Raw genomic sequence first — 26,773 nt, 5'->3', positions numbered from 1 at the left:
TAGATAAGGTCGTCCCTCCCTCTACTCTAGAGCAAAAGAGATTGCTTCCTAACGGACCTCCGGCCAGAAATGCTCATAAAAACGAAATAGGGAGGGCAAAAGATACTTACTTGAAAGAGTTATGTGCGCCTAGAAAGATTCAACCAAACACAGTAACCATAAAAGAAAACACATATAGCTGTAAAGCACAACAGAATGACATAAAGCATGGATAATATGGCATATAACATGGATAATATAGTGCACATAACCATTTAATTTCAAATGGACACACACACACACACACACACACATACCACACATAAACATGGATAAATACTCATGCTTAAACATATTATACATATATATACATCCGTAGATATATATACCTAGGTACAGATACAAGGCAGACAAACATACATACACTTTAGTCATGTCTTCCGTCAATAGAAGCTCTGTCATGTCAAGCTTCAATCTATCCTCCATCCTACGTCTAGGTCTACCCCTTCTCCTAACGCCGGCAACGGCTAGGGTCTCTACTCTCCTAACCGGGGCTAAAAGTGGGCGCCTCCTAACATGCCCAAACCATCTAAGTCGTCCTTCCCTAAGTTTGTTGATGATGTTCCCAACTTCCAGTTTCTCCCTAAAAACTCCATTTGGTATCATATCTAGCATGGTCTTACCACACGTCCACCTAAGCATTCTCATTTCTGCCACATCCATCCACCTCTCTTGGGCCTTCGTCATTGGCTAACACTCCGATCCGTATAACATGGCAGGTCTGATTGCCACCTTGAAAAATTTCCCTTTCAGTTTAAGGGGGACCTTCTTATCGCACAAAACCCCTTTCGCAGCCCTCCACTTCAACCATCCGACTCTTATACGATGCGTCACGTCCTCATCTATCCTTCCCGAATTGTGAAGCATCGAGCCTAAATATTTAAAGGATTCTTGCGGGGGTAAAATCTGATCCCCAATTCGTATATCCACTATATCGTCGTGTTCCTCTTCGCTCGTCTTGAAATCGCATCTAAGGTACTCCGATTTAAGTCTGTTAATCCGTAGGCCATTTGATTCTAAGGCGGTCCTCCATTGCTCAAGCCTTCTGTTAAGCTCATCCTGGGAATCCGAAACTAATACAATATCATCGGCGAAAATTAGGCACCATGGGATGTTGTCTTGTATCCTATGAGTCAACTCGTCTAGGATCAAAGCAAAAAGATAAGGGCTAAGAGCAGATCCCTGATGTAAACCTACCTCTACAGGAAAAAACCCTGTGTTTCCTACCGTCGTACGTACACGAGTCTTCGCCCCCTCGTACATATCTCTAATAGATCTTATATATCTACTTGGGACACCCCTAGCATTAAGAGTCTTCCAAATCAGTTCACGCGGGACACAGTCATAAGCTTTTTCCAAGTCTAAGAACGCCATGTGTAGTTTCTTTTGTTTTCCCTATACTTCTCCATAAGGCTTCTAACTATGTGAATCGCTTCCATCGACGAGCGTCCTGGCATGAAACCGAATTGGTTCTCTGAAACCTTTGTCTCGCGTCGAAGCCTCGTCTCAATCACTCTCTCCCAAAGCTTCATAGTATGACTAAGTAACTTTATGCCTCTATAGTTACTACATATTTGCGCATCTCCCTTGTTCTTGTAAATGGGAATAACCTCACCGAGTCTCCATTCCATAGGCATATTTGCGCTTCTAAACGTCGTGTTGAAAAGGTTGGTCAACCATCTAACCCCATCGCCTCCTAGGCACTTCCACGCCTCAATCGGAATTTGGTCTGGTCCTACTGCTTTGTTTCTCCCCATCTTTCGTAGGGCCAATCTAACTTCCTCCTGGTTAATCCTCGTGCAGAAACAGTTGTTTTGAAACTCCCGAACCTCGTGGGGTTCACCGTTCCGCTCTGGTCTTCCCATACCGAAAAGGGATGCAAAATATTCTTCCCATCTTTTCCTAATAAGGTCTTCTCTCACTATACTTTGACCAGCTGCATCCTTGATAAATTTGATGTTACCTAAGTCCCTGCTTCTTCGCTCCCTAGCTTTGGCTATCCTATATATGTCATTAGCTCCCTCTTTAGAGTCTAGTTTCCTATATAAATCTTCATATGCTTTGTCTTTTGCAATTGCTACGGCCTTCTTTGCTTCTCTTTTAGCTTCTTTATATATTTCTTCTACCCTAGTTCTCTCTTCAGGTGTCCCTTCTCCAAAAGTAATGAGCTCCCTAAACCTCGTCTGCTTTAGCGCGACTTTCGTTTGGACATCGTCACAAAGCCACCACGACTCGTCTGCATGATTAACACCCACACCAGAATATACAAATGGGGGTTGAGCCATGTAGAATTATTGACACATCAAAAAAGAGCCATAAAATATCATTAGTACTAGTAATAGTTTTTATGGGGCATCAACATTTTGCCCATCTTAGTTTAAATTTTTGCTATAAGTTATTGATGTTTTACTTTATTTATGGTTTAGGGTGTATTTGGACGAAAGTAGCTGGAGCTGGAGCTTATAGCGGGAGCTTATGAGCAGGAGCTGGAGCTTATTTTTGAAGGTGGTAGCTGGAGCTTATTATTTTTTATAAATATTTGGTAAACTAGCTGGAATTTATTTTTCAGTTCATAAGCTCTACTTTTTTTCATAAGCTACTACAAGTAGCTTATTTTTTTAGAGCTTATGATTTTCATAAGCTTTACTTTTTTTGTCTGCCAAACAAAGCTTATATGACTTGGAGCTTATTAAAATCATAAGCTCAAGCTCCAATAAGCTTCCATAAGCTCCAATAAGCCACGCGCCAAACACACCCTTAAGCTACTTTTGTAGAAACCATGCAAATATGCAGAGGTTTGCATCAACAAGCATGAAAAAGGGAAGTCCCAAACAGTTATTTTGTGCTACAGTTTACAACACATATTTACAATCCTTACTACATACACATTACATATTAGTACATATTTTCAACTAAAGGAAACCGTGTAATAATTACTTTGAGAGGCCAATTATGTACAGACCCATCATCCTGCAACAAATAAATTAACATCATCAAATGCTTTGGAAAATTAAGCACCAAATAAACACAAACGCATTTTCGGTTGGATGAGACTGTGTAACGGGTCAAATCAAAATGATTTACCTTTATTCCTTTTGTACCGGTGACAGGTTAACTTGAAAAGTTTTTCGTCAAAAAAATTATACTCCATCCATTCCAAAATTAACTGTCCCGTTTTAATATTTGTAAAAAAGAAAAAGAAAAAAGGTGGTGTGTTACCTGTTATGCCCAGTTCTTCTTGGATCGAAGTTGAGTGAGTTTGTCCCTCCATTGAGCTTTAAAACATCACAAAATATAACAGCATCAACTAATGATACAGAAAAAAAAAAAAAAAAAAAAAAAATTGTGAACTGGCTAGAGAAACACAAATTTATGAAGTACTATCCTTTCAGCTTCATTTGGGATTATGTTTTTACTATGCAAAGGTGGTAAAATGGGCAGCTTGGGTAACACGTCATGACAAGATAAAAATAGAGAACTTTTCGTCTGGTTGTAAGGGTTAGTTATTTGGGGTGGTTTCACCCGTGACACTTTTTTTTTTTTTTTTTTTCAAAAGGTACGACTTCAAATATAATTAGTGTCTCAATATGATTATGTTACCTGTCTAAATAGGACTTGTACTAGATATATTATTATTAATATCTGGATCTAACTAGTGGTGATATATACCTCTGTAATTCTGATACGAACGTAATGATCAATGTAATCACAGTTTATTCAATTGAATCTTCAATTAGAGTGTTACTCACCTTTCAATTCGCATAGTCCATTATTAAAACTCTAGCTTAATAACTAGTTTAAATGAGAGTTGATCTTCAATTAGAGTGTTACTTTTGGTCTTAATCAATTTGAATCTATCTTCTTAGTCTCAATGTTAACCTAGTTGGTATCAGATTATAAAACTAAATCATTCCACAGATCTACTTTCCTAGATGAGAAAGTATAGGAGATTCTGGTCGTTAAACATGACTTTGGGTAACTTTTAACCCGTTTGAACCATTTGCTTTATATTTCATGTTTCCATGTTACCAATTAGAGGATAAACGTAACCCGAACTGGCCCATCAATAAGTAGTGGTCAAAGTAGTAACTCACCAGCATCTCTGTAGCGTTCCTCAACAGCAGCAATAAGCATGTTCCGAATAAGATTGAACTCCTTTGTTTCTACACAAGGCTGCCCACTTGGTCTGTAACCATTACAATCTTAGTTCAAATCTATCGATCAAAAACAAACCTTATAGTATATACTATATAGCAGTAACGTCAGAAACTTATATGATAAAGAATATACCATATTGTGCTCCAATTATATTAGTAACTTCAAATAATTTAATAGAAAAATTGTTATTTTTTTAACCAATTTGATACTTAATTACATCAAAATGGAAGGATTTGTGGGTTACCTGTCCATCTCTTTAAATATCAAACCGTCAGAAGATGAAGTAGCTTGAAAAGAAGGTTTCGCAGATTCAACAACCTTCATTCCATCACTATATGCCAAGAACTTGTTCACCTGTATCGGCACCTGAGAAAGTACACTAGGTTAGGTAACGGGTCATATAGGTTCAAGGTCAAAACAGGTCATATTTTAGTGCTGCTCAAAAGAGTATGGGCAAGGTTGACCCACCAACACCTCTTTTGTCCATTAGTGTCAACTAAGATTACCAAAATAGTATTATTACAATAATAATCTGAATCTTCGAATACAAGGGATTCGGAATTTTGGATGATTTTCAACCCATTTGATCCATTCGCTTTTTAGGTATTCTTTTACAGTTGTGAGATAAAACACAACCCAAATTGGCCCATTCATAAGTAAATGGGTAAAACCTAACACCTCTAGTTTCTACTTTTGAGATGGTGTACCTTGCACCTCACAGCAATATTGATGGCATCCGAGGGACGAAGGTCAAAGCTTACACACTCGGTTTCATCATCTACCTGATATTATAATCATCACCACCACAACAAAGCTCTGTAAACGTCTATGAATCAAATATCTCAAACATCAAAAGGTAGCTAGTCTTTTCAAGTCTATACCTTTGTGAGATATAACCGAGCAAAATATGCCTCGTGTATCCTTTTAGTTACTCGAACAAGCTTCACCTAAACACATTGTAAAACATATGAATGACCGCAGCTACTTATACTATGTACTTACAAAGTGTATGGTATAATTAACCAGTGGTACGACTTGTCTTATAATTTTACGGATAACGTAAAACAATTGTAAATTTCAGTTTAATCAATAAAAAAAATTGACATTTTAACAGTCTGCTTTGCCAATTAATTTCGACACTCAGGGTTGACGCTTTGACGCCGAGAATAAGTGTGTTACTTTCTTTCCCTTTGTTTACGTTATTTTAAAGCCTATCTTGCTTTACCTTAATAAGAATATTTTAACCGAAGGGTCAATTAAATACATTCAAAAGGCTATCTTAATTACTACAAGCAGTAACTAGATTTTCCACATTTAAAATCTGCCTTCACTATTTAAAACTGAAGCGATTAAAAGAACAATCAGCCACTTACTTTATAACCCATTTTATCGACCATTTCCTGCACCACTTGATACATAGTTGGCCTAGCCTGAAACCCAACACAAAATATTCTATCACTGACGAAAACATACATAAAAAAGCAAGAAAAAGGTGAAACCAATTATCATTCTGAAATAGCAAAAGGTAAAGAACTAGCATACAATTTGAACATTGCGAATTGCTGCCATAAGTAATACACTAGGCATCTCCACTGCAAAGAAATACAAATTGATCTAAGCAAGACCACATGTATCTAAAATGTAATTCAAGAATAATAAAAACAAAAACAAAAAATGAAATATAGAAATGGTGATTAATAAGTACATACAAACAATTATCGGAAGTAAAAGACCAGTCCCGTCTTCCATCTTCAATACAATTGCAGGATGCGGTGCATAATCCGGCAAATGGCTACTTTGAGGATTGTTATGTGCACATCTTAAATGCCTACCATCCCTCATCTTAATCATAAACCCCTCTGGCCCACTTTTCACCTCAACTGTAACAAAAATAAACGTTACATATAAATAAAACAATAACGCGCGCATTGAATGGAAACTACATAGATCGTTTATTCTTACTTAAATTATCTTACCAGCTTCAACAACACTGGATTCGACATAATCTGAATCATTCTCATTAAAACTCTCTGCCATACTACCATTACCATTTGAGGACGAACTAAAAGTGCAGGTAATAGTCTTTGACTTTGGTTGACCACGGATATTAACCCGATGGTTGTAAACGCCTCTAAATCCCCACATCCCACTTCTAAGACTTTTTGCCTTCGTTAAAGACCCGTTAACCGAGCGAACTCCGTGAACCCCTACTTGTTTCCTGTGTACAGAGGGGCATACAACTGGACCTTGTAGAGAACTCATCATTCCTAGTACAAAAAAGTCAACTATAGTAAGTCAACATATCATCACACATAAACTAGAATAGACTAGATGTAATAACTATCTCGTTTTACGCTTTCTTCCTCCTTCAATTTTCGGATCCCACTTTCATTTATTGTCATAATTCGAGTGGGACCCAAAAAAAACACGATTACGTGTGTCACACTTTATAGATACCGATTCAATCACATGCCATCAAAGTACATTATGGATAAGTTATAAATCAAATAATAATAATCACATAATCAATCAATATTGCACCTAAACACAAGATATTTCAATATTACATTATGAGTATTCCATGCGAAAATTTGTCGTTAAAAAAAACCTGTTTGGAATCCAGTTGCCACATATTTGAGTAGTAGCAGTTGGGATAACTATTCGAAATGGGTAGTGATATATCCAAATATCTTTTTATAGATCCACACATATTATATGCTATCTTCCAAAAACACCGTCACTATATTCAATCAAAAAGTTTATGTAATACATAATTTAAGGGTATGTTAGTAATTCTGTGTGGATCTATCAAAAGTGATTTGGATATATCACTGCCCATTCGAAATTCAATGTCCATCTTTTTTTCCTTTATCTTTGGGGGACATAATAGGTAAAATATATAGAAATAATTATCAGAATGAAAATAAATTATATGAATTACAACCTAGGATTTATAGCTAAATTCAAGCTATTTTACTTTCACTCACAAATAAATCATAAAACTCAAAGATACATGAAACAAATATACACACCTGAACTGATTGTTACTACTAGTTAATAAATTAAATATACATATTTACAAAGAGACCTAAATATTTAACAAATACAGTAATAATAAAATAAAAATAAAAAAATAGGCAAAAACCAGTAAGAACCAACTGCAAATGAGCGATTATAATTAGGATACATTAACATCTAAATTAGCTATCACGGTTCTAATTCGTTCATTATTAATCTCTTCGCTAATAAATAATAAATATTTAATTGACGAAATCAAGTATGAACACGAATAAAACAGGGGAAATAGCATATAATAGAAATAAACTATTGTCTAATTATTTAACATTAAATTAATTATCTCAATAGCAACCAAATAGAACGAACATCGAATTACAATTTTACAATTAATCAGCGTGACAACATTAAAATAATAATCATCAGCAAAAATAAATACATAAATACATGTAATAATTATAATAATCAGGCATACAAAAAGAATTTTACCTCAGCAATATGATTAGGAGAAATATTTAGGAAAAATTATATGTCAGCGATTGAAGATTATACTTTAGAATCTAGATAAAATAACGATTCGGTTGGATAAGTCAATTTAAACAGGATAAAAAAAATAAAAAATAAAATATGGAAAAGAAATGAGAGATTGTTCTTGCTTTAGTTTTAATGGTGATCGAGAGAGATAAAAGAGAAGAAAGCGTTGATTAGATATTTAAAGGAGGAGTTGGACTTTTTTTTCTATTTTGTGAATTATTTGTTTTAAAAAGACAAATTTGTCACTATCAAGAGATAGTTACATTTTAACACCTTTAAACAATATTATATTCCACAACCAACCCTTTTGAGTTTTATATAGTCACCACCAAACTATATATATATATATATATATATATATATATATATATATATATATATATATATATATATATATATATATGTGTTAACTAGATTAGATAGATATAGATAGATTAGTATATATCATTGTTATTTAATTAGCTTTAGTTTTCTTTATTACAATTACAATTACAATCTATAAATAAAAGAAGTTTATTTGGCAACAACTTTGAAATTGAAGTAAGGCTATATAAAGCACTCTAATAAATAAGTCAATTATGCGTGTGATGAAAAATTATCTATTACTCCCTCCGTCCCAATTTAATAGTCCACGGACAAAAAGCACACAGTTTAAGAAAAAGTGACTGTCACATGTACTTTTTGTCTACTTTTTCCCTACTTTCGAGTTTTACCCATTACTTTTTACCTATACTTTTGTCTTACTTAAATAAAGCAAGGGTATAAAAGTACTTTAATCAATTATTCTTTTCCATTTATGGAAGTGGACTATTAATTTGGGACGGACGAAAAAAGAAAGATGGACTATTAAATTTGGACGGAGGGACTATCATTGTTATTTAATTAGCTTTAGTTTTCTTTATTACAATTACAATTACAATCTATAAATAAAAGAAGTTTATTTGGCAACAACTTTGAAATTTAAGTAAGGCTATATAAAGCACTCTAATAAATAAGTCAATTATGCGTGTGATGAAAAATTATCTATTTTGAATATAAATTCCATTTTAGATTTTAGGTAGGTACGTAAGATCTTAATATTACCTAGTATCAAATCGGTAATTTATCATAAGAGAGTGTCTTATTAGTTTCAAATGATTTTATGAGTTTTATCTGTTTAATTTTTGTTTACGCAACCACTCGTAAGCGTACATCAAATTTAGCTTAAAAACCAGATGAAACGTAATAACATGTAACAATGCGTGTATAAAACATGCAATATGCATTTACAGCTTCAAATATAGAGTATCACAGGTCACCGACAATTTCAACAATCGTCAGGAATATCGAAAAATTGTTCATGTTTACTTAAATTTCTTATTTTCCTCGATAATGGTAATGATAATAATATTTTGAATTAGCGAGGAAATCTCTTTATGAACGAGCACATTAGCTCTTCCATAAAGGATAAACCTAGTCACGAATCAAACTTGGGTGATGTGCTTTATTAGATAACTCGGCGACCACTCAGGCAAACCTGCGTGGTTATGGTAAAGATAATAATCAAGGTATGTATTATTATTACTTTAATTTTGTATATTTTTTTAACACAATACAGTATCACCCAGGGGACTTAACCACTGATATAATAACGCATTGACTAGAGAACAAACTAGTTGGTGCCTTATAATAAAGGTGGGTGTTCCCTCCTCCTTCAAGATGGCTTTTGAAAGTGAGTTCTACACTTTTTCTTGTAAGGTTGATGCATGTCAAGCGTGGGATAGGCTTGTATCATTGGTGTTTTCATTGAGAAATCTCATCTTTCGAGATTCCAACACCTCGGAGTGGTGGCCTATGGAGTGGTGGTTGGACCGGAAGGGAAGGGTGCCAATCGTGACCAACATAGCCGTGACCAACGAGGCCTCGGAGTGGTGGCTTGTACCGAAAGAAAGGGTGCCAACCGTGACCAACGAGGACGTTGGATCTTTAAAGGGTGAGGTATTGATATAATCCCACATTGACTAGAGAACAAACTAGTTGGTGCCTTATAATAATGGTGCGGTGTTCCCTCCTCCTTCAAGCTGGCTTTTGGGAGTGAGTTTTACACTTTTCCTTGTAAGGTTGATGCATGCCAGGCGTGAGATAGGCTTGTATCAACCACACACGTGTTCATCTCCCACAGTTGCATAACCCGCCCCTAACTGCTGCCCAGGAAGAAACCCGGCCCAATCCGAGGACATAGACGGTAAAACCCTTCCCCCATTGCTCTTGCAATGTAATGTGCGAAAGACAACCTTGAGTTAAATTCAATGGTAATTGGGCAACTTTTTGTGCAATCTGTGCTACCCTGTGATAGTCATTTATCTGTCCGTTTGTTTATGTTTGTAAAATCCATCCATCCATCCATTTTTTATACAAAGAAACAAGAACAACTTAATTTATTAGTTAATTAGTTTGTGTGTTTGAGAAAATTCTAATAAATGAACACAAACATATCTTATTGCGTTTGTTCGCTTCGTCATCAAGGCTATGAATAAAGTATAAAGGAGTGATATCGAACTTAAAGACGAAATCACCGCTTATCAGAATTTTTTATTCATTCTTTAACTTTAGTGGTTTTACTACTTTTTTGTAGTTAGATAAATTCACGCGTTTAGTCCCTTAATTTTGTCCAAATTATAATCATAGACCTATTTTTTTTTTCTTCTTTTTAATATGAATGTTCCGAACATTTGCATGTGTTACTTGATTGTCCTCCATGCTAAAGAGCGTTTGACATGCGAAGGTATTTTCTCGCTTTCACATAATTCTTCTTCTAACTCATTCTAAGGCCCCTCCCTATCGTAACTAAACTATTCATCCTCTTAACCTTCCACATCAGCGCCACATCAATACCAATATCCTATAAATAACTCATAACTAAACACTCCCTATCATGGCTAAAACAATACTCCTCTTAATATACAACGTATAAGCAATATAGCATCAAATCCAACAATAAAAAGTCACTAGGACTCACAATTTCTATAACTAACCAAAACTCTTCCATTAAATTCATGGTGAGTGCGAGTAATTAAGTCGTGCCTATGGTTCATTACGGGTAACTACGGGTAATGAACGGGTAACTAACCATAGGGAGTGGTCTAAGCGCTCTCTTTCCGCAAGTTTAAGAATAAGAATCAAAAATCAAACCAAATACCCACATATTGAACCCTAAAAGCATGTGTCTACTTTATCGGATAATAATAATGATTTTAATATGTATGTATCTGCTTCACTGGATACTAATTCTGATTTTGTAGCGTACAATTCTGTGGTGGCGGGGTCAATCGGTTAATATACATTGGTAGTGACAGTCGGTTGTTAACTTTACAGATATGAGAAGTCGTGTATATAGAGGGAGAGAAGAAAATATCGAAAACTTGTTACCGGATGCAGTTAGCTTTATATGAGAATTGAGAAGTCATGGTGGTCGGTGGCGGAATTAGGATTTTTTTTTACCAGGGGCAAAAAAAAAAATTAAAATCGTTGCATTTTTTTGGACGAAATATGGAGGTTCTCTGGCAAAAGATTGAGTTTTTTAGGCAAATTATGAACTTTTTTGGGCAAAAGTTGAAGGTTTTTGGACAAAATTTGAAGTTTTGGGGGCAGAAGTTGAAGAAAATTAGACAAAATTTGAAGATTTTGAGGCAAAATTTGAAGGTTTTGAAGCAAAATATATGGTTTTGGGACACACAAAAATTCATCGTGGGCAAAGTCGAAAAACCCAAAAAAAATTATATTGAAAAAAATTCACTGGGGGGCCGGCGCCCCTAGCCCCAATGTAGTTACGCCACTGATGGTGGTCAGAGGCCTAATGGAGTATTCACTCCAGCTCGATTTAAAAAAAATACACTATATATTTTTTATTAAAAATAAGGTTTTTTGTATTTATCCTTTCACCTCATTTATGATCGCGTTAAAGTTTTGTCACTCATGTTGGTGGTCAATATAGAATCTGTTACTTATGAAGATTAAGAAATACATAAAATAATAAAAATACTGCATGTGCCACACATATGTGGATACTTAACAAAATTTAGCTAACGGTCATCACTGTCAGGGATCAATCGCGTAACAATACGTAATATATTTATTTTATATTTATAAGTAGAACAAATCAAATAATGAAGCTACCTTCATCTGCCACACACGTGGATACTTAACAAAATTTAACTAACGATCATCATTATTAGGGTTTTAACTGCGTAATAATATCAATTTACTTTTTTAAGCAAAGTTCGAGTACTAAATGCATAATTTGATTATTTTATACTTTGTATTTATGATTAGATTAGATTAGATACATGAAATAAAAATTACTTCTTGTGTTTCATAGTCTGATATTACATATTAAAATAATTTATTTTATTCTTATCTATATTTATTTATTTATAGAAGTAATATTAATCTGAAACAATTAAGAAAGAAATATTATTATACAAATAAATATAAATATGGAACGTGAGTATAAAAGAACATACTATCAATTTTGTAGCCGGTTGTTCGGCGATCAAAGTGACTGTGTAATTGTTTGACACGTGTTACAAAGTTGCGGCATGAGAAAATGATCTGGATAAGGTTCAACTTCAAACTAAGAAATTATCCTCTGTTAAAGTCTGTTTTTAATCCCGAATGGTCCACTCATCAACAAGTTGACAGATTATATTTATCTACTACGGAGTACTATTCTATCTGAATTTAAATTTTTTTTGTCCAATGGAATCACCAATTTGGTAGCTATCTACAAAAAAAATAAATAAATAAAAAATTATACGTATTTATTTATTTATTTATGATTCTAACAATCTTAAATTTATATATTTACTAGATTTTAAGAGCCCGTGCGTTGCACGACAGATTTAAAAATTAGGTTTCATAATCGTTACTATTTGTACAGCATTGTTCATTGTTGTTAGCAGTTTAATGACGAAACACTTTAGTAGTATATGTATTGAAACTAAAGAAATTGTAAAAATGAGTTTCGTAAACGCCATGAATCATTAGCCTTAAAATGCAACAATAAGTTTTTGATAGTAGAACAAAACTAAATTAGTCAAAACATAGTGATACAATTTTGTATTAAGATCTTCGGCAAAGTGAAAGTTCCAAGTCTAGTTCAGTATTTTGTACAAAGTATGGTCACGAATGATAAGTTATGATCTTGTATTTCAAAATGAGTTGATAATATTTGTATTGAAAGAAAATGAATTGAAAACGATTTATGAGTCAATGCGTTGTACGACAGTTCATAAAAATAGTATTTCGAATACGTTCTTTCGTACCGATTACTTGTATTATACACTTACAATAACGAAAACCATTCATTATTGAAATTACCCTAACCTGATCCATGCATTATAGTTTTTAACGTTTTTGTGACAATGTACAACATAACTAATAGAAAATGTATTATTCAAAGATGTAAGTTGTTACTATAAACGGTTAGAAGTGAATTGTTATTAATGAACAAAACAATTGATACGAATATTCAAAACTAAATCAATGGACTAATTTGCATCTTTTGTATAAAATACATACTCAACCTTAGCGAAGTGTGATTTAACCACTGCAATAGCTCTTCGACGATGATAAACGTAAATCTTGCCGTCCTTAGTCATTTCATCATAACTGTGTAAACAGAACATGAGATGATACAGTTAAATACTACATACTTATAAGTAAATATTGGTGTACAATGTGCATGTCATTGAGTGTATTTATAATAATTGGTGTACATTGTGCATGTCATTGAGTGTATATAAGTTAAAAATTGCATACTTATAAGTTATAAATCTAGCTATTACAAACTGAACCTTCTTTTCCTGTCCTTTTGCTCCTGAATTGGAGTGTCCACTTTCAGTACATCCTAGCAATTCCCTGGTAGATAAATTAGTTTATATTACTCATATAGATCAAAAGATGTCGTTATGATCCAAAGGGTCATCATTTCCACCCTAACCCAAAATAAGGCAAAAACTAATTTTCAAAACACCAAAAATTTGCAAATACGCTTAAATTGACATAATGGACGTGTTAAGAACAAAAAATACCCAATTTGACACCATATGACCCCAGAAGTCAAACTATATCCATTTACAATTAGAACATTATGTCTATGAAATGAATGTAAATGTAAACATAAAGAATTATGTTATTACAAATAAATCCGAGGAACTATGTGTTTATATTTTTACTCTCTCAAGCTTACTTTTTTTTTTTCTTTTTTAACTTTCTGTTCTAGGCTATCTCCTAACGCTATAATATTATCCTAGTTTTGTAATGACTCAAAACAAGAATAATAGAACACGTTGTCTTTCTTACGTGTGCGAACTGAAAGGGATCATGAGATGATTGGAATATGATCTATCATGCATTTGTTCAAGGCCTGACCCATATTTGGCATCAACTCACTAACAAACCCAATAACTGATTAAGCAAGAAAAAACACAATTATAAACCTTTGCGATAAAGGGCGACGGAGGTTTCAGGCAATGATGAGCACTGATTGTAAATAGACTGACATACCAGCTGCATAGATTGCTGAAAAGAAACACCAGGAGGAGTAACTGTTGCAGCTGCAAAAAACAAAAGAACATGAAGTTGCAAATGTAGGAAACATAAAATAAAGAGTGATTAGCACTCAAAATTTAAATGAATCAAAAGTTAATACCAGCTGTTGATTGTCGATTCTCGGAAAGCGATAATCAAAGATCTTGTTGCTGCTGTTACTATTCGTAGCAGTTGAAGTATCAGCAAGAACAAAAGAACGATAGGCAGAGACAGATGGAGATACACTTTCAAATTCAGTTGCAGTTGACCCGTCATTACCACCCATACTCAAAACCTAGTGGTTAACAGAAGTACCACACGAAGCAACTTTACGGATATCAAAACCTATACACAAATAAGAAAAGAATCAAATAATATTTACCAGTCAAAACATAACGCTCACCAGACACTATTGTTTGCTAATAAGTTTCAGTTGCAACATAAGTGAAAACATCCTCATTAACAATAGGCGATTAATGCAAAATCATGCAGGGCAGAAAAACATAGAGTATGACAAAATCCCTCCGGCATAACCGGATCCATTAAAGATGAAAATGACTTACCATAACCATCCGGTAGAACCGTATGCGCAAACAGGAGAACCCACATTAACACTAATTAAAGGGTCCTCAGACAAACCACGACTACTTTTAACTTTCTTTTTGACTTTTTCTAGATGACATTAACACTAATAAAGCAGTTAAATACCCAACCAACATAACATTACCCAAAACGGCATATACCAAACACAAAAGAGCAATGCATAATGAGTGAAACAATTATAACAAAAAAAATATAACAAAAAACATGAGCTACAAAATATGGATGACAGAACTATATAATTTACATGAAACAGCCAACTGAACTTCACCTTCTCTGCTTCATTCTGCACAACGCAAATCAATAAACATTTAGTTTATGGGCAGCAATTCGCTGTTATAGTCTCCATATACAAAAAGTAAATAATACTAAAGTCGAAAGGGAAATATTATAACTTTTGTAACTGAAACTGTCACAACAATTAAGCTTTATGAGTAACAAACCAAATCAGTAAAACAAACAAAAAAAATATACCAGAATAGCAGTCATTAAAATATCCTTTTCAGGACCACCACCATCTTTCTCTACATTTATAAGCTTCTCCAAGTAAAGGCTTATATCTTTTTCAACCTACAAAGAACAAATTTTTTCATTTATAATATTGGATTCATGTTGAATATTTTATAATGATACCCTAATTTACTGATTTTTGTAAAATAGTCCGCGCATCATCTAGCAGAAAGGTTTCCGAATTATAAAATCAATAACACAAACTGTAAGTAGAACTAACGATATATCAAACCCTTACGATGAATGATCAAATGGCAACGACTTCCATTTAGTAAAAATTAACTGTGTATTTGTTTTAAAATATGACGGGTATGAAGCCACCCATTTTGACACTTGCAGGAACACCAAATCCATATTTCACTGACTTCCTACTATTTCTACAGTAGGTGTGTGCAGATGATAACCTAACCTATTACAAATGATTAAATTGGCCCATAATAAAAAGTCAAAGCTATCTGAGCAAGCGTACAATGACACGATTAACTGCAACAACACATTGTAGTGCACAGGGTCACGAAAGTTACTTCAAAATATACGTATATACTATAACAGAAAACGAATTATTTGACTACTTTAAATAAAGCATTAGCAAATTTCTAATATAATTCTACAGAACAAACACCTGAATTTGCAACAGAAGTGTATCTATACGATGATAATCATCATCCATATTATTAATTTCATTTCGTATTCCACCACAACAAATTCATCTTCTTCATGATGGCGCAACATAAATATTGATTATCAATATCTAAGAAAAGCACACAAAATCCAAATTGACATTTCATCAAACAGTTGGAGTGCATAGTACATAATGTTTAAATTTACTTTTACGAAACATATAATGGAATGACATCTACCAAAAACAATTTCACCACAACCATAGAGCATCATGTAACAACGTATTAAGATTTTCACAATCATAAGGATTGATAGACAGATTACACAATCTATAATCTATAATCTTTTATGATAAAATTTAATACATAGTCATTTATATATTCTGAAGAATTATAACAATTGAAAAATTACAAAAATTCAATACTGAATACTTACTCCTTCAATCGAAAACTTGTAGTTTCATATAAAAGTTCTACCGTTTTGTGGGAAAAATTAGACCGGATTAATTATTGTAACTGGCGACCTATATTGGTTTACACCTGTCGATTTTGAAGAGAGACGGTTAGGGTGGGTTTTAGTGTAATTAACTGAATTAATCATGATTAAGTGTAGAAATTCCACGTGGATGTAATTAACAGGGTCATTAGTTGTGTGACACATAGGATGTGATGTTCACGCTTTGTAAATTGTAGAGATACATTTGATACGAGACGAGTACTTGGAACATTTTGTGAAATAAAACATAAATAAAATAAAATGAAGTTACAAAAGAGAACTATCTCGACGCATATTGGCACCTTCATTTGGCAAGCCAGCAAATGGACCTCATCCTACATCATATGGAAACACCGTAACATTAAAGTATTTAGTAAAAAGGAATGGAATGCCGCCAACATCATCTCCGAGATCCAATCTCAAACATTCGCATGGATTTTAAAAAGAATAAAAAAGTCAACAATTGAGTGGCATCAATGGCTTACTAACCCATCCTTCTATACATCACCGAACGCACAAAGAACGGGCATCGGTTAAATAGAAACAATTGTATAATATTACACTATTCGGATCTCGGCTCCTCTACGCACTTGGTTAAATGGGTGGGTGTGATCGACTTTGTCATCGCAACAGCGGTACTGTTTGATTGCTCCATCACAGCTCGCCTTCTCAAGTGTCGTGGTGCATAGTGGTTCCCCGATCTTGAATATGTGTAGTAACTCGTGTAAAGTATTGCCTTATGATTCAAATACGTTGTATAATGTATATGGCTTTGTAATACTTCGTTATATTAATAAAAGTTTTACTTGCTTTTAAAAAAAAAAGTTACAAAAGAGAACTATTTAAGGAAAATATTTATTTTGGACAAAGAAATGTGAACTTGTTTCGGAGTATATGGATAACATAACGTTACTATTTATCATGAGTAATGAAACTTTTTTCTAAAAAAATTTCGAATTATCCTACTAATCTATTTCCTACCAACCACAAAGTATTAACCCGTGAAAACTTTATAGAATTGTGAGAAATAATAAGTGAACGATACACAGTGATGTAGTGACCCGAACTTTTCCATGTTTATATATATATTAAATGAAATTGTTATTTACATGATTAAGTGTTTCTAACATGTTAAGCAATCAAACTTGTTAAGACTTAATTAATTGAAATAGGTTTCATATAGACAATTGACCACCCAAGTTGATCGGTGATTCACGAACGTTAAAACTTGTAAAAACTATACGATGACATATATATGGTTATATATATAGTTAACATGATTTTATTATAAGTATGTATCTCATTAGGTATTTTAACAATGAGTTATATACATAAAAATGAGACTATTAATTTAAGAAACTCGAAAACGATATATATAACGATTATCGTTATAACAACGTCTTACTAGGTACATATGAATCATATTAAGATATTGATACACTTGGTTAATTATGTTAAATGATAATTAAATATATTATTAAGTATATTAACAAAGAAATACATATGTAAAAATAAGACAACTAACTTAATGATTTCGAAACGAGACATATATGTAACGATTATCGTTGTAACGATATTTAACTGTATATATATCATACTAAGATATATTATATATCATAATATCATGATAATATAACAATTTAACATCTCATTTGTTATAATAAATAATGGGTTAACAACATTCAACAAGATCGTTAACCTAAAGGTTTCAAAACAACATTTACATGTAACGACTAACGATGACTTAACGACTCAGTTAAAATGTATATACATGTAGTGTTTTAATATGTATTCATACACTTTTGAAAGACTTCAAGACACTTATCAAAATACTTCTACTTAACAAAAATGCTTACAATTACATCCTCGTTCAGTTTCATCAACAATTCTACTCGTATGCACCCGTATTCGTACTCGTACAATACACAGCTTTTAGATGTATGTAATATTGGTATATACACGCTAATGATCAGCTATTAGCAGCCTATGTGAGTCACCTAACACATGTGGGAACCATCATTTGGCAACTAGCATGAAATATCTCATAAAATTACAAAAATATGAGTAATCATTCATGACTTATTTACATGAAAACAAAATTACATATCCTTTATATCTAATCCATACACCAACGACCAAAAAACCTACAAACACTTTCATTCTTCAATTTTCTTCATCTAATTGATCTCTCTCAAGTTCTATCTTCAGGTTCTAAGTGTTCTTCATAAATTCTACAAGTTCTAGTTACATAAAATCAAGAATACTTTCAAGTTTGCTAGCTCACTTCCAATCTTGTAAGGTGATCATCCAACCTCAAGAAATCTTTGTTTCTTACAGTAGGTTATCATTCTAATACAAGGTAATAATCATATTCAAACTTTGGTTCAATTTCTATAACTATAACAATCTTATTTCAAATGATGATCTTACTTGAACTTGTTTTCGTGTCATGATTCTGCTTCAAGAACTTCGAGCCATCCAAGGATCCGTTGAAGCTAGATCCATTTTTCTCTTTTCCAGTAGGTTTATCCAAGGAACTTAAGGTAGTAATGATGTTCATTACATCATTCGATTCATACATATAAAGCTATCTTATTCGAAGGTTTAAACTTGTAATCACTAGAACATAGTTTAGTTAATTCTAAACTTGTTCGCAAATAAAAGTTAATCCTTCTAACTTGACTTTTAAAATCAACTAAACACATGTTCTATATCTATATGATATGCTAATTTAATGATTTAAAACCTGAAAACACGAAAAACACCGTAAAATCGGATTTACGCCGTCGTAGTAACACCGCGGGCTGTTTTGGGTTAGTTAATTAAAAACTATGATAAACTTTGATTTAAAAGTTTTTATTCTGGGAAAATGATTTTTATTATGAACATGAAACTATATCCAAAAATTATGGTTAAATCAAAGTGGAAGTATGTTTTCTAAAATGGTCATCTAGACGTCGTTCTTTCGACTGAAATGACTACCTTTACAAAAACGACTTGTAACTTATTTTTCTGACTATAAACCTATAATTTTTCTGTTTAGATTCATAAAATAGAGTTCAATATGAAGCCATAGCAATTTGATTCACTCAAAACGGATTTAAAATGAAGAAGTTATGGGTAAAACAAGATTGGATAATTTTTCTCATTTTAACTACGTGAAAATTGGTAACAAATCTATTCCAACCATAACTTAATCAACTTGTATTGTATATTATGTAATATTGAGATACCATAGACACGTATACAATGTTTCGACCTATCATGTCGACACATCTATATATATTTCGGAACAACCATAGACACTCTAGATGTGAATGTTGGAGTTAGCTATACAGGGTTGAGGTTGATTCCAAAATATATATAGTTTGAGTTGTGATCAATACTGAGATACGTATATACTGGGTCGTGGATTGATTCAAGATAATATTTATCAATTTATTTCTGTACATCTAACTGTGGACAACTAGTTGTAGGTTACTAACGAGGACAGCTGACTTAATAAACTTAAAACATCAAAATATATTAAAAGTGTTGTAAATATATTTTGAACATACTTTGATATATATGTATATATTGTTATAGGTTCGTGAATCAACCAGTGGCCAAGTCTTACTTCCCGACGAAGTAAAAATCTGTGAAAGTGAGTTATAGTCCCACTTTTAAAATATAATATTTTTGGGATGAGAATACATGCAGGTTTTATAAATGATTTACAAAATAGACACAAGTACGTGAAACTACATTCTATGGTTGAATTATCGAAATCGAATATGCCCCTTTTTATTAAGTCTGGTAATCTAAGAATTAGGGAACAGACACCCTAATTGACGTGAATCCTAAAGATAGATCTATTGGGCCTAACAAACCCCATCCAAAGTACCGGATGCTTTAGTACTTCGAAATTTATATCATATCCGAAGGGTGTCCCGGAATGATGGGGATATTCTTATATATGCATCTTGTTAATGTCGGTTACCAGGTGTTCACCATATGAATGATTTTTATCTCTATGTATGGGATGTGTATTGAAATATGAAATCATGTGGTCTATTATTATGATTTGATATATATAGGTTAAACCTATAACTCACCAACATTTTTGTTGACGTTTTAAGCATGTTTATTCTCAGGTGATTATTAAGAGCTTCCGCTGTCGCATACTTAAATAAGGACGAGATTTGGAGTCCATGCTTGTATGATATTGTGTAAAAACTGCATTCAAGAAACTTATTTTGTTGTAACATATTTGTATTGTAAACCATTATGTAATGGTCGTGTGTAAACAGGATATTTTAGATTATCATTATTTGATAATCTACGTAAAACTTTTTAAACCTTTATTGATGAAATAAAGGTTATGGTTTGTTTTAAAATGAATGCAGTCTTTGAAAAACGTCTCATATAGAGGTCAAAACCTCGCAACGAAATCAATTAATATGGAACGTTTTTAATCAATAAGAACGGGACATTTCAAGTGACGGAACTTGAACTTCTATATTGGAAAGATCAAAATTGTCTGAAGTATAAGCCGTTTTGCATATGTATGTACATGTAGTTCTACACGTAAATAGTTATAATGAATCTTAAAACAACTATATATCTCGATATATTAAGAGTCGATGTATTAAGAGGCGGGTACAAATGTAAATAGTGCAATATTGTAGTTAGTAGTTAATTAAATCTGAAATATATTCGGGTTATGCATGACGTTATTTAACACATCAAACTTCAACATAGATTTTAAAATGTATAAATGAAATCAAATGGGGAAAAAAAAAATCATGCGTGCTACTAAGTTAATAATAAAAAGAAAAAAGTACTATAATAAAAAAATAAAAAACAAACTAAACACATGACATTACTTCATACTGTGCGTATTGATACCCTATCTCAAGTTATAGGAGATTAGGAGGGTCACATGGACAAAGCTAGTGAAATTAACCCCAAATAATAACACATTTACACTGCTACCACAAAAATGTGAGGAGGCCATGGCCCTCTTTCTAATATGCATAGTTCCGCCCTTGACGATACATGTCATTTCTCTTTTAAGGTCATAAAAAGATACTCTCTCAGTCGTCTTATAAGTGTTTACATTTGACTTTCAAAGTCTTTCTATGTTAACTTTGATCGTAAATATTTTTATTTGTGTTATATATTATCTAATTTAATTTTTATGGATAAATTCGATTTTAAACGCGGTTTATTTATATAATTTTCATCAAATAATATATAACATAAATAAAAATATTCTGAGACGACCCGTTCTAATCCATAAGGACGAATACAATAACATATGATTACATTGCGAGGTATTTGACCTTTATATGATAAGTTTTACAAACATTGCATTCGCTTTTAAAAGATAACTTTCATTTCATCGAAAGTTGACAGGCATGCATACCATTTCATAATATATCCAAACTATATATGACTTAATAATAATCTTGTTGACTTCAACGACTCGAATGAAACGTCTTTTGAAATATGTCATGAATGACTCCAAGTAATATCTTTAAAATGAGCAAATGCACAGCGGAAGATTTCTTTAATACCCGAGAATAAACATTCTTTCAAGTGTCAACCAAAAGGTTGGTGTAACGACCCGGCTTTTTCGACTTGCTTTTGTGCTTTGTGCTTTCGCGAAACTGCGTATATGTGCGTACTGAGCTTGTTTATGCTCTGGGTTCTTATTTAATGATTAATTACTTTCATTAATACCTTACAACGTGCTATTAAGTGTGTAATCACTTAACTTGATCCCCGAATGCTTTTACGACCGTTGGTGTCACTTGACATTTAAAACGAGCTATGTACTTGGTACACGTTTAACTTTGGTCATAATCGGAATATTATGACTACGTAATACTAATTGTTATTTTATAATAATAATTACTTGGGTATTTGGATGCTAAATTACGCTTAGTAAATTACTAGAACACACTAGTTAGTCTTGTTGGACTTTCTACCTTGTTGGACTTTAGCCCACCCTACACTAGATAGTCGACTATTAAATTAGCCCAATTATAATTAACTAGTGACCCATTAATAAGTAAGACAAATGCTCATTTATTAGAGGAAACATACTAGCATTTTTGTCAAGTATTATCCTTAATGTTGCATGGGATCCTAATATAAGCACCAACTTTAGACAACCATTAACCAAAAAGCAAAAAGGTGTCCCCCCTTGTTCCCCCCATAACCCACGGCCATGTACCCCTCCCCACACCCTCACCACCTATAAATACAAGCCTTATTCCATCCATTTTACACTTGCTCTCATTTGCATTTCACACATACTTACTCTCTAATTCTTTCTCTAGTCTTTCTCTCTCTAAAAAGTGTAAGTATTTGATTTTTCTTCTTCTTCTTCTTCCCTTGCCTTTCACGAAATCATCATCATCATCATCTAAGGGTCTAGCTTTTTAGCTTTGATCTTGATTACATCTTGTAGATTCAAATATGGATTTGAATCATTCAAGAACATGGAAGATTCAAGCTTTCTAGCTTTGAATCTTCACCTACTTTGTAGATCTAAATCTTTTAACTTTAATCTTGTTATTTTGTTATAAAGATTCAAACTTGTGTTTGTAATCTTCATGTAACTTAAAGATCTAAGCTTTATGCTTCAAGATCTTCAAGAACAACCAAGATTCAAGCTTTCTAGCTTTGAATTTTCATATCTTTTGTTGGATCTAAGTTTTCTAACTTATGATCTCATTACTTTGTTATAAAGATCAAAACTTGTGTTTATGGTCTTCATGTAACTTAAAGATCTAAGCTTTATGCTTCAAGGTCTTCAAGGACACCAAAGATTCAAGCTTTCTAGCTTTGTAATCTCATAACTTGTGTGAAAAGGATCCAAGCTCTCTAGCTTAGGGTTCCATCACTTTATTTGATTAAGATTGTGTTCATACTTGTTTGATTGAAGTGAAGTTTGTAGCTTTAGTTGTAAATAGAACTTGTAATTGTGTTAAGACTAAGCATATGATGTAACCTTGGTTCATCATCCATCTAAGACTCTTAAATGAGTTGTGTTCGTACTTGGTCTTAACATATTGTGTGTTTATGGTTGAATCTTGGTCAAGGTGATGCTAACCCATCAACGAGTTGTACACTTGAAGCTTACAAGCATCAAGGATGAGAACCGTGATGAGTATCAAGCACCAAGAACCCCACCGGAGCACTTGTTTAACTGTTTTTCAGGATCTGATCAGATTCCTAGACTTCTGAAAAATTTATTTTCAGTTAGTTCGTTTCGAGTAGATGACTTTTCGTTTAGGCCTCAACTTAATCCAATATACGGTTTAGGATTTATAGCCCTCCGAAAGTCATTACGCCATTGTAACGTTGTGCTGAAATTTCTGACCTACTCGCACTTAAACCGTCGTCACAGTCAAACGAAGACGAGTTAGGTTTTGAAAATTGGTCAACCGTTAGAGGACTCATATACGGAGCTATAGCCACTGACTATGCGTATTTTCGTTTTGCATAGAGGTTGTAGCAGCTGACCGAATTCAGCGTATTGTTTCAATCTCTATTCTTGTCAAACTTACTTAGCTTTTATGATGATGAATGATGATGATGATGACACTTAAACTTAATTTATGCACTTTCAAACCTTTTTGGGACAACATACTGAGTTAGTGACCTTTGACTTAGGTTGAGGACCTTTCGGACCGACTTACTACTTGCATACTTTCATTATCGACTTTACCGCTTTTATCACTATGAGTTATAGCATCCCTTTTTACTTTAACTATTTTGGGACTGAGAATACATGCGCTTTTTACGTTTTACATACCAGGCACGAGTACTTAAACTTTATATATATGTGTGGGTTATACAACGGCATAAACTTTCCCCTTAGCTCGGTAACGTTTAGTCATTGGTTTTGAACCGGTGAACGCGAATCTTAGATATGGATCCATAGGGTTTGACATCCCCACTCGGGCTAGTCGCGCTAGCATTTAACGGGTGTTTAATACTTCGTAAATATACGCACTCGCCAAGTGTACTTTTATGGGGTGATATTACGTTAAGTTAGTTACCAAGTGCCCACGGTTAAGCATATACTTTATCATACTGATTTGAATTACTGATTTAAACTGATGGTTGAAGCACTGAAATCTCGTGGCCTACATTACATTACTGATTACAAACAAACTATAGCTCACCAACTATCGTGTTGACTTTTTAAGCGTGTATTTCTCAGGTGCTTAGACGATGTTGCTTCCGCTGTTAGATTTGCTGTCTTGGTGTTATAGACTTGTTGTTATGGACCTGCTGTGTCAGATTTTCGCTGCATTACTTAGAGATGTCTCAATCATGAAACTTTTATCTTGCATTCGCAACTTATATTATTTGAATAATGGCTTTGTAATGACCTCTGTGTCACGTTATCTTTTGTAAACATTATCTTTTTATGAATGCAAAACTGGTTTTCAAACAACATTTAGTGTTTGACCTTGTAAAGATCCTGTTGTTGACGAATCGTACATGATGGTTTTGTACGGGGCGTCACATTTGGTGAGTTCATTAGTTTATCATAAACAATCATTTCCATTAATTTAATAGACCACAAGATTTTCATTTCCATTTCTCATAAACATCATCTCATATCAGGAATTTCACACTACATGGAGATAAAAATCATTCATATGGTGAACACCTGGTAATCGACCTTAACAAGATGCATATAGAATATCCCCATCATTCCGGGACTCCCTTCGGACATGATAAATTCAAAGTACTAAAGCATCCGTTACTTTGGATGGGGCTTGTTGGGCCCGATAGATCTATCTTTAGGATTCTCGTCAATTAGGGTGTATGTTCCCTAATTCTTAGATTACCAGACTAAAAAGGGACATATTCGATTTCGATAATCCAACCATAGAATGTAGTTTCGATTACTTGTGTCTATTTCGTAAAACATTTATAAAAGCAGCGCATGTATTCTCAGTCCCAAAAATATATTGCAAAAGCATTTAAAAAAGGAGCAAATGAAACTCACAATACTGTATTTTGTAGTAAAAATACATATGACAGCATTGAACAAGTGCAAGGTTGGCATCGGATTCACGAACCTATATTAATTATATATATTTATATGTTGGTCAATATCTGTCTAACTATTTAGGTCAAGTCATAGTGTATCACAATTCTAATGCTCGAGTCTGACATGCAAAAGTCAACAAAAGTCAACTTGACCCAAAATGACTTCCAAAATCTATACATGCTTATTATATAACTTAAATATAGTCGTTTTATATATTTAGATATATTCAACAGATTTTATTAGAGTAAACAATACAAGTCCTTTATTAATAAATAAAAATTTATATTAAAATTTATATATGATAAAATATACTTTTATATATATCTTAAGTAATAAAATTTATAAAATTCACTTAATATCATAAAAATATAGTGGTATGTAATTATATTACGTGTGGTAAAAATATCTTTGTATCACATATTTATTTGATAAAATAATATAGATAATAATAATAATGAGTAAAAGTTGTATTATTTTGTAATAATAATAATTATTATTATTCTACTAATAATAATAATAACAATGATTATAATAAAATGATAATTTTAATAATAACTATACTTTTTAATATTAACTGTAATAATAATGATATTTTATATAAAAATAATAATTCTATTCAAAATGATAATTTTAATAATAATAATACTAAAATGATAATAATAGTGATATTTTATAAAAACAATGATATTTCTATTAAAAATGATAATTTTAATAAAGATGATAGTTTTAATATTAATGATACTCTTAATAATAATGATAAAAAAAATAATGAAAACAATATTTTTATCGAAATCAATATCTTACAATATTTTAATTTCATCATGATACTTATACTAATTATTTCCTAATCGATTTGTTTAATAGCTTTTAGTCCTCTTTATATCGCATTCATAATAATGATAATCATAGTAATCATAATAATTAGATGATACTAATATTAGTTTTAATGATAATGATACTAATAATAATAATTATAATAATACTAAAAATAATACTAATAATTATAATAATAATAATAATAATAATAATATTAATAATAACCTTAATGATAATAACGATAGTAATAATAATGACAATAACAATTTTTAATGATAATACTTATATTAATAACGATAATGATAATAATAAAAATAATAATTAGTAGATAGTAATAATAACGACGATAACGAT

At 32.6% G+C, this 26,773-nt stretch overlaps 1 protein-coding gene across 2 annotated transcripts; it reads right to left on the bottom strand.

Annotated features, from left to right (window-relative positions):
- Positions 1 to 2,825: 2,825 nt before the first annotated feature.
- Positions 2,826 to 7,914, bottom strand: LOC139893917 (bifunctional nuclease 2-like). 2 transcript variants are annotated; one of them, XM_071877116.1, is made up of 11 exons: positions 7,702 to 7,914; positions 6,174 to 6,464; positions 5,907 to 6,077; positions 5,740 to 5,789; positions 5,571 to 5,627; positions 5,079 to 5,144; positions 4,905 to 4,979; positions 4,442 to 4,563; positions 4,134 to 4,225; positions 3,259 to 3,346; positions 2,826 to 3,009 (listed from the first exon to the last, which is right to left on the bottom strand). In XM_071877116.1, the coding sequence occupies exons 2-11, from the start codon at positions 6,460 to 6,462 to the stop codon at positions 2,973 to 2,975; spliced, it is 1,047 nt and encodes a 348-aa protein (XP_071733217.1). In that variant the 5' UTR covers positions 6,463 to 6,464; positions 7,702 to 7,914; the 3' UTR covers positions 2,826 to 2,972. The 2 variants fall into 2 exon arrangements, with proteins under 2 accessions (XP_071733217.1, XP_071733218.1); XM_071877117.1 differs by having other exon boundaries at positions 2,852 to 3,009; positions 3,259 to 3,314; positions 7,702 to 7,913.
- Positions 7,915 to 26,773: the final 18,859 nt, after the last annotated feature.

Source organism: Rutidosis leptorrhynchoides, chromosome 2, assembly GCF_046630445.1.
Source record: "Rutidosis leptorrhynchoides isolate AG116_Rl617_1_P2 chromosome 2, CSIRO_AGI_Rlap_v1, whole genome shotgun sequence".
NCBI lineage: Eukaryota > Viridiplantae > Streptophyta > Magnoliopsida > Asterales > Asteraceae > Rutidosis > Rutidosis leptorrhynchoides.
The sequence above is the reverse complement of the archived record's forward strand: the minus strand, read 5'-3'. Positions and strand labels throughout refer to the sequence as shown.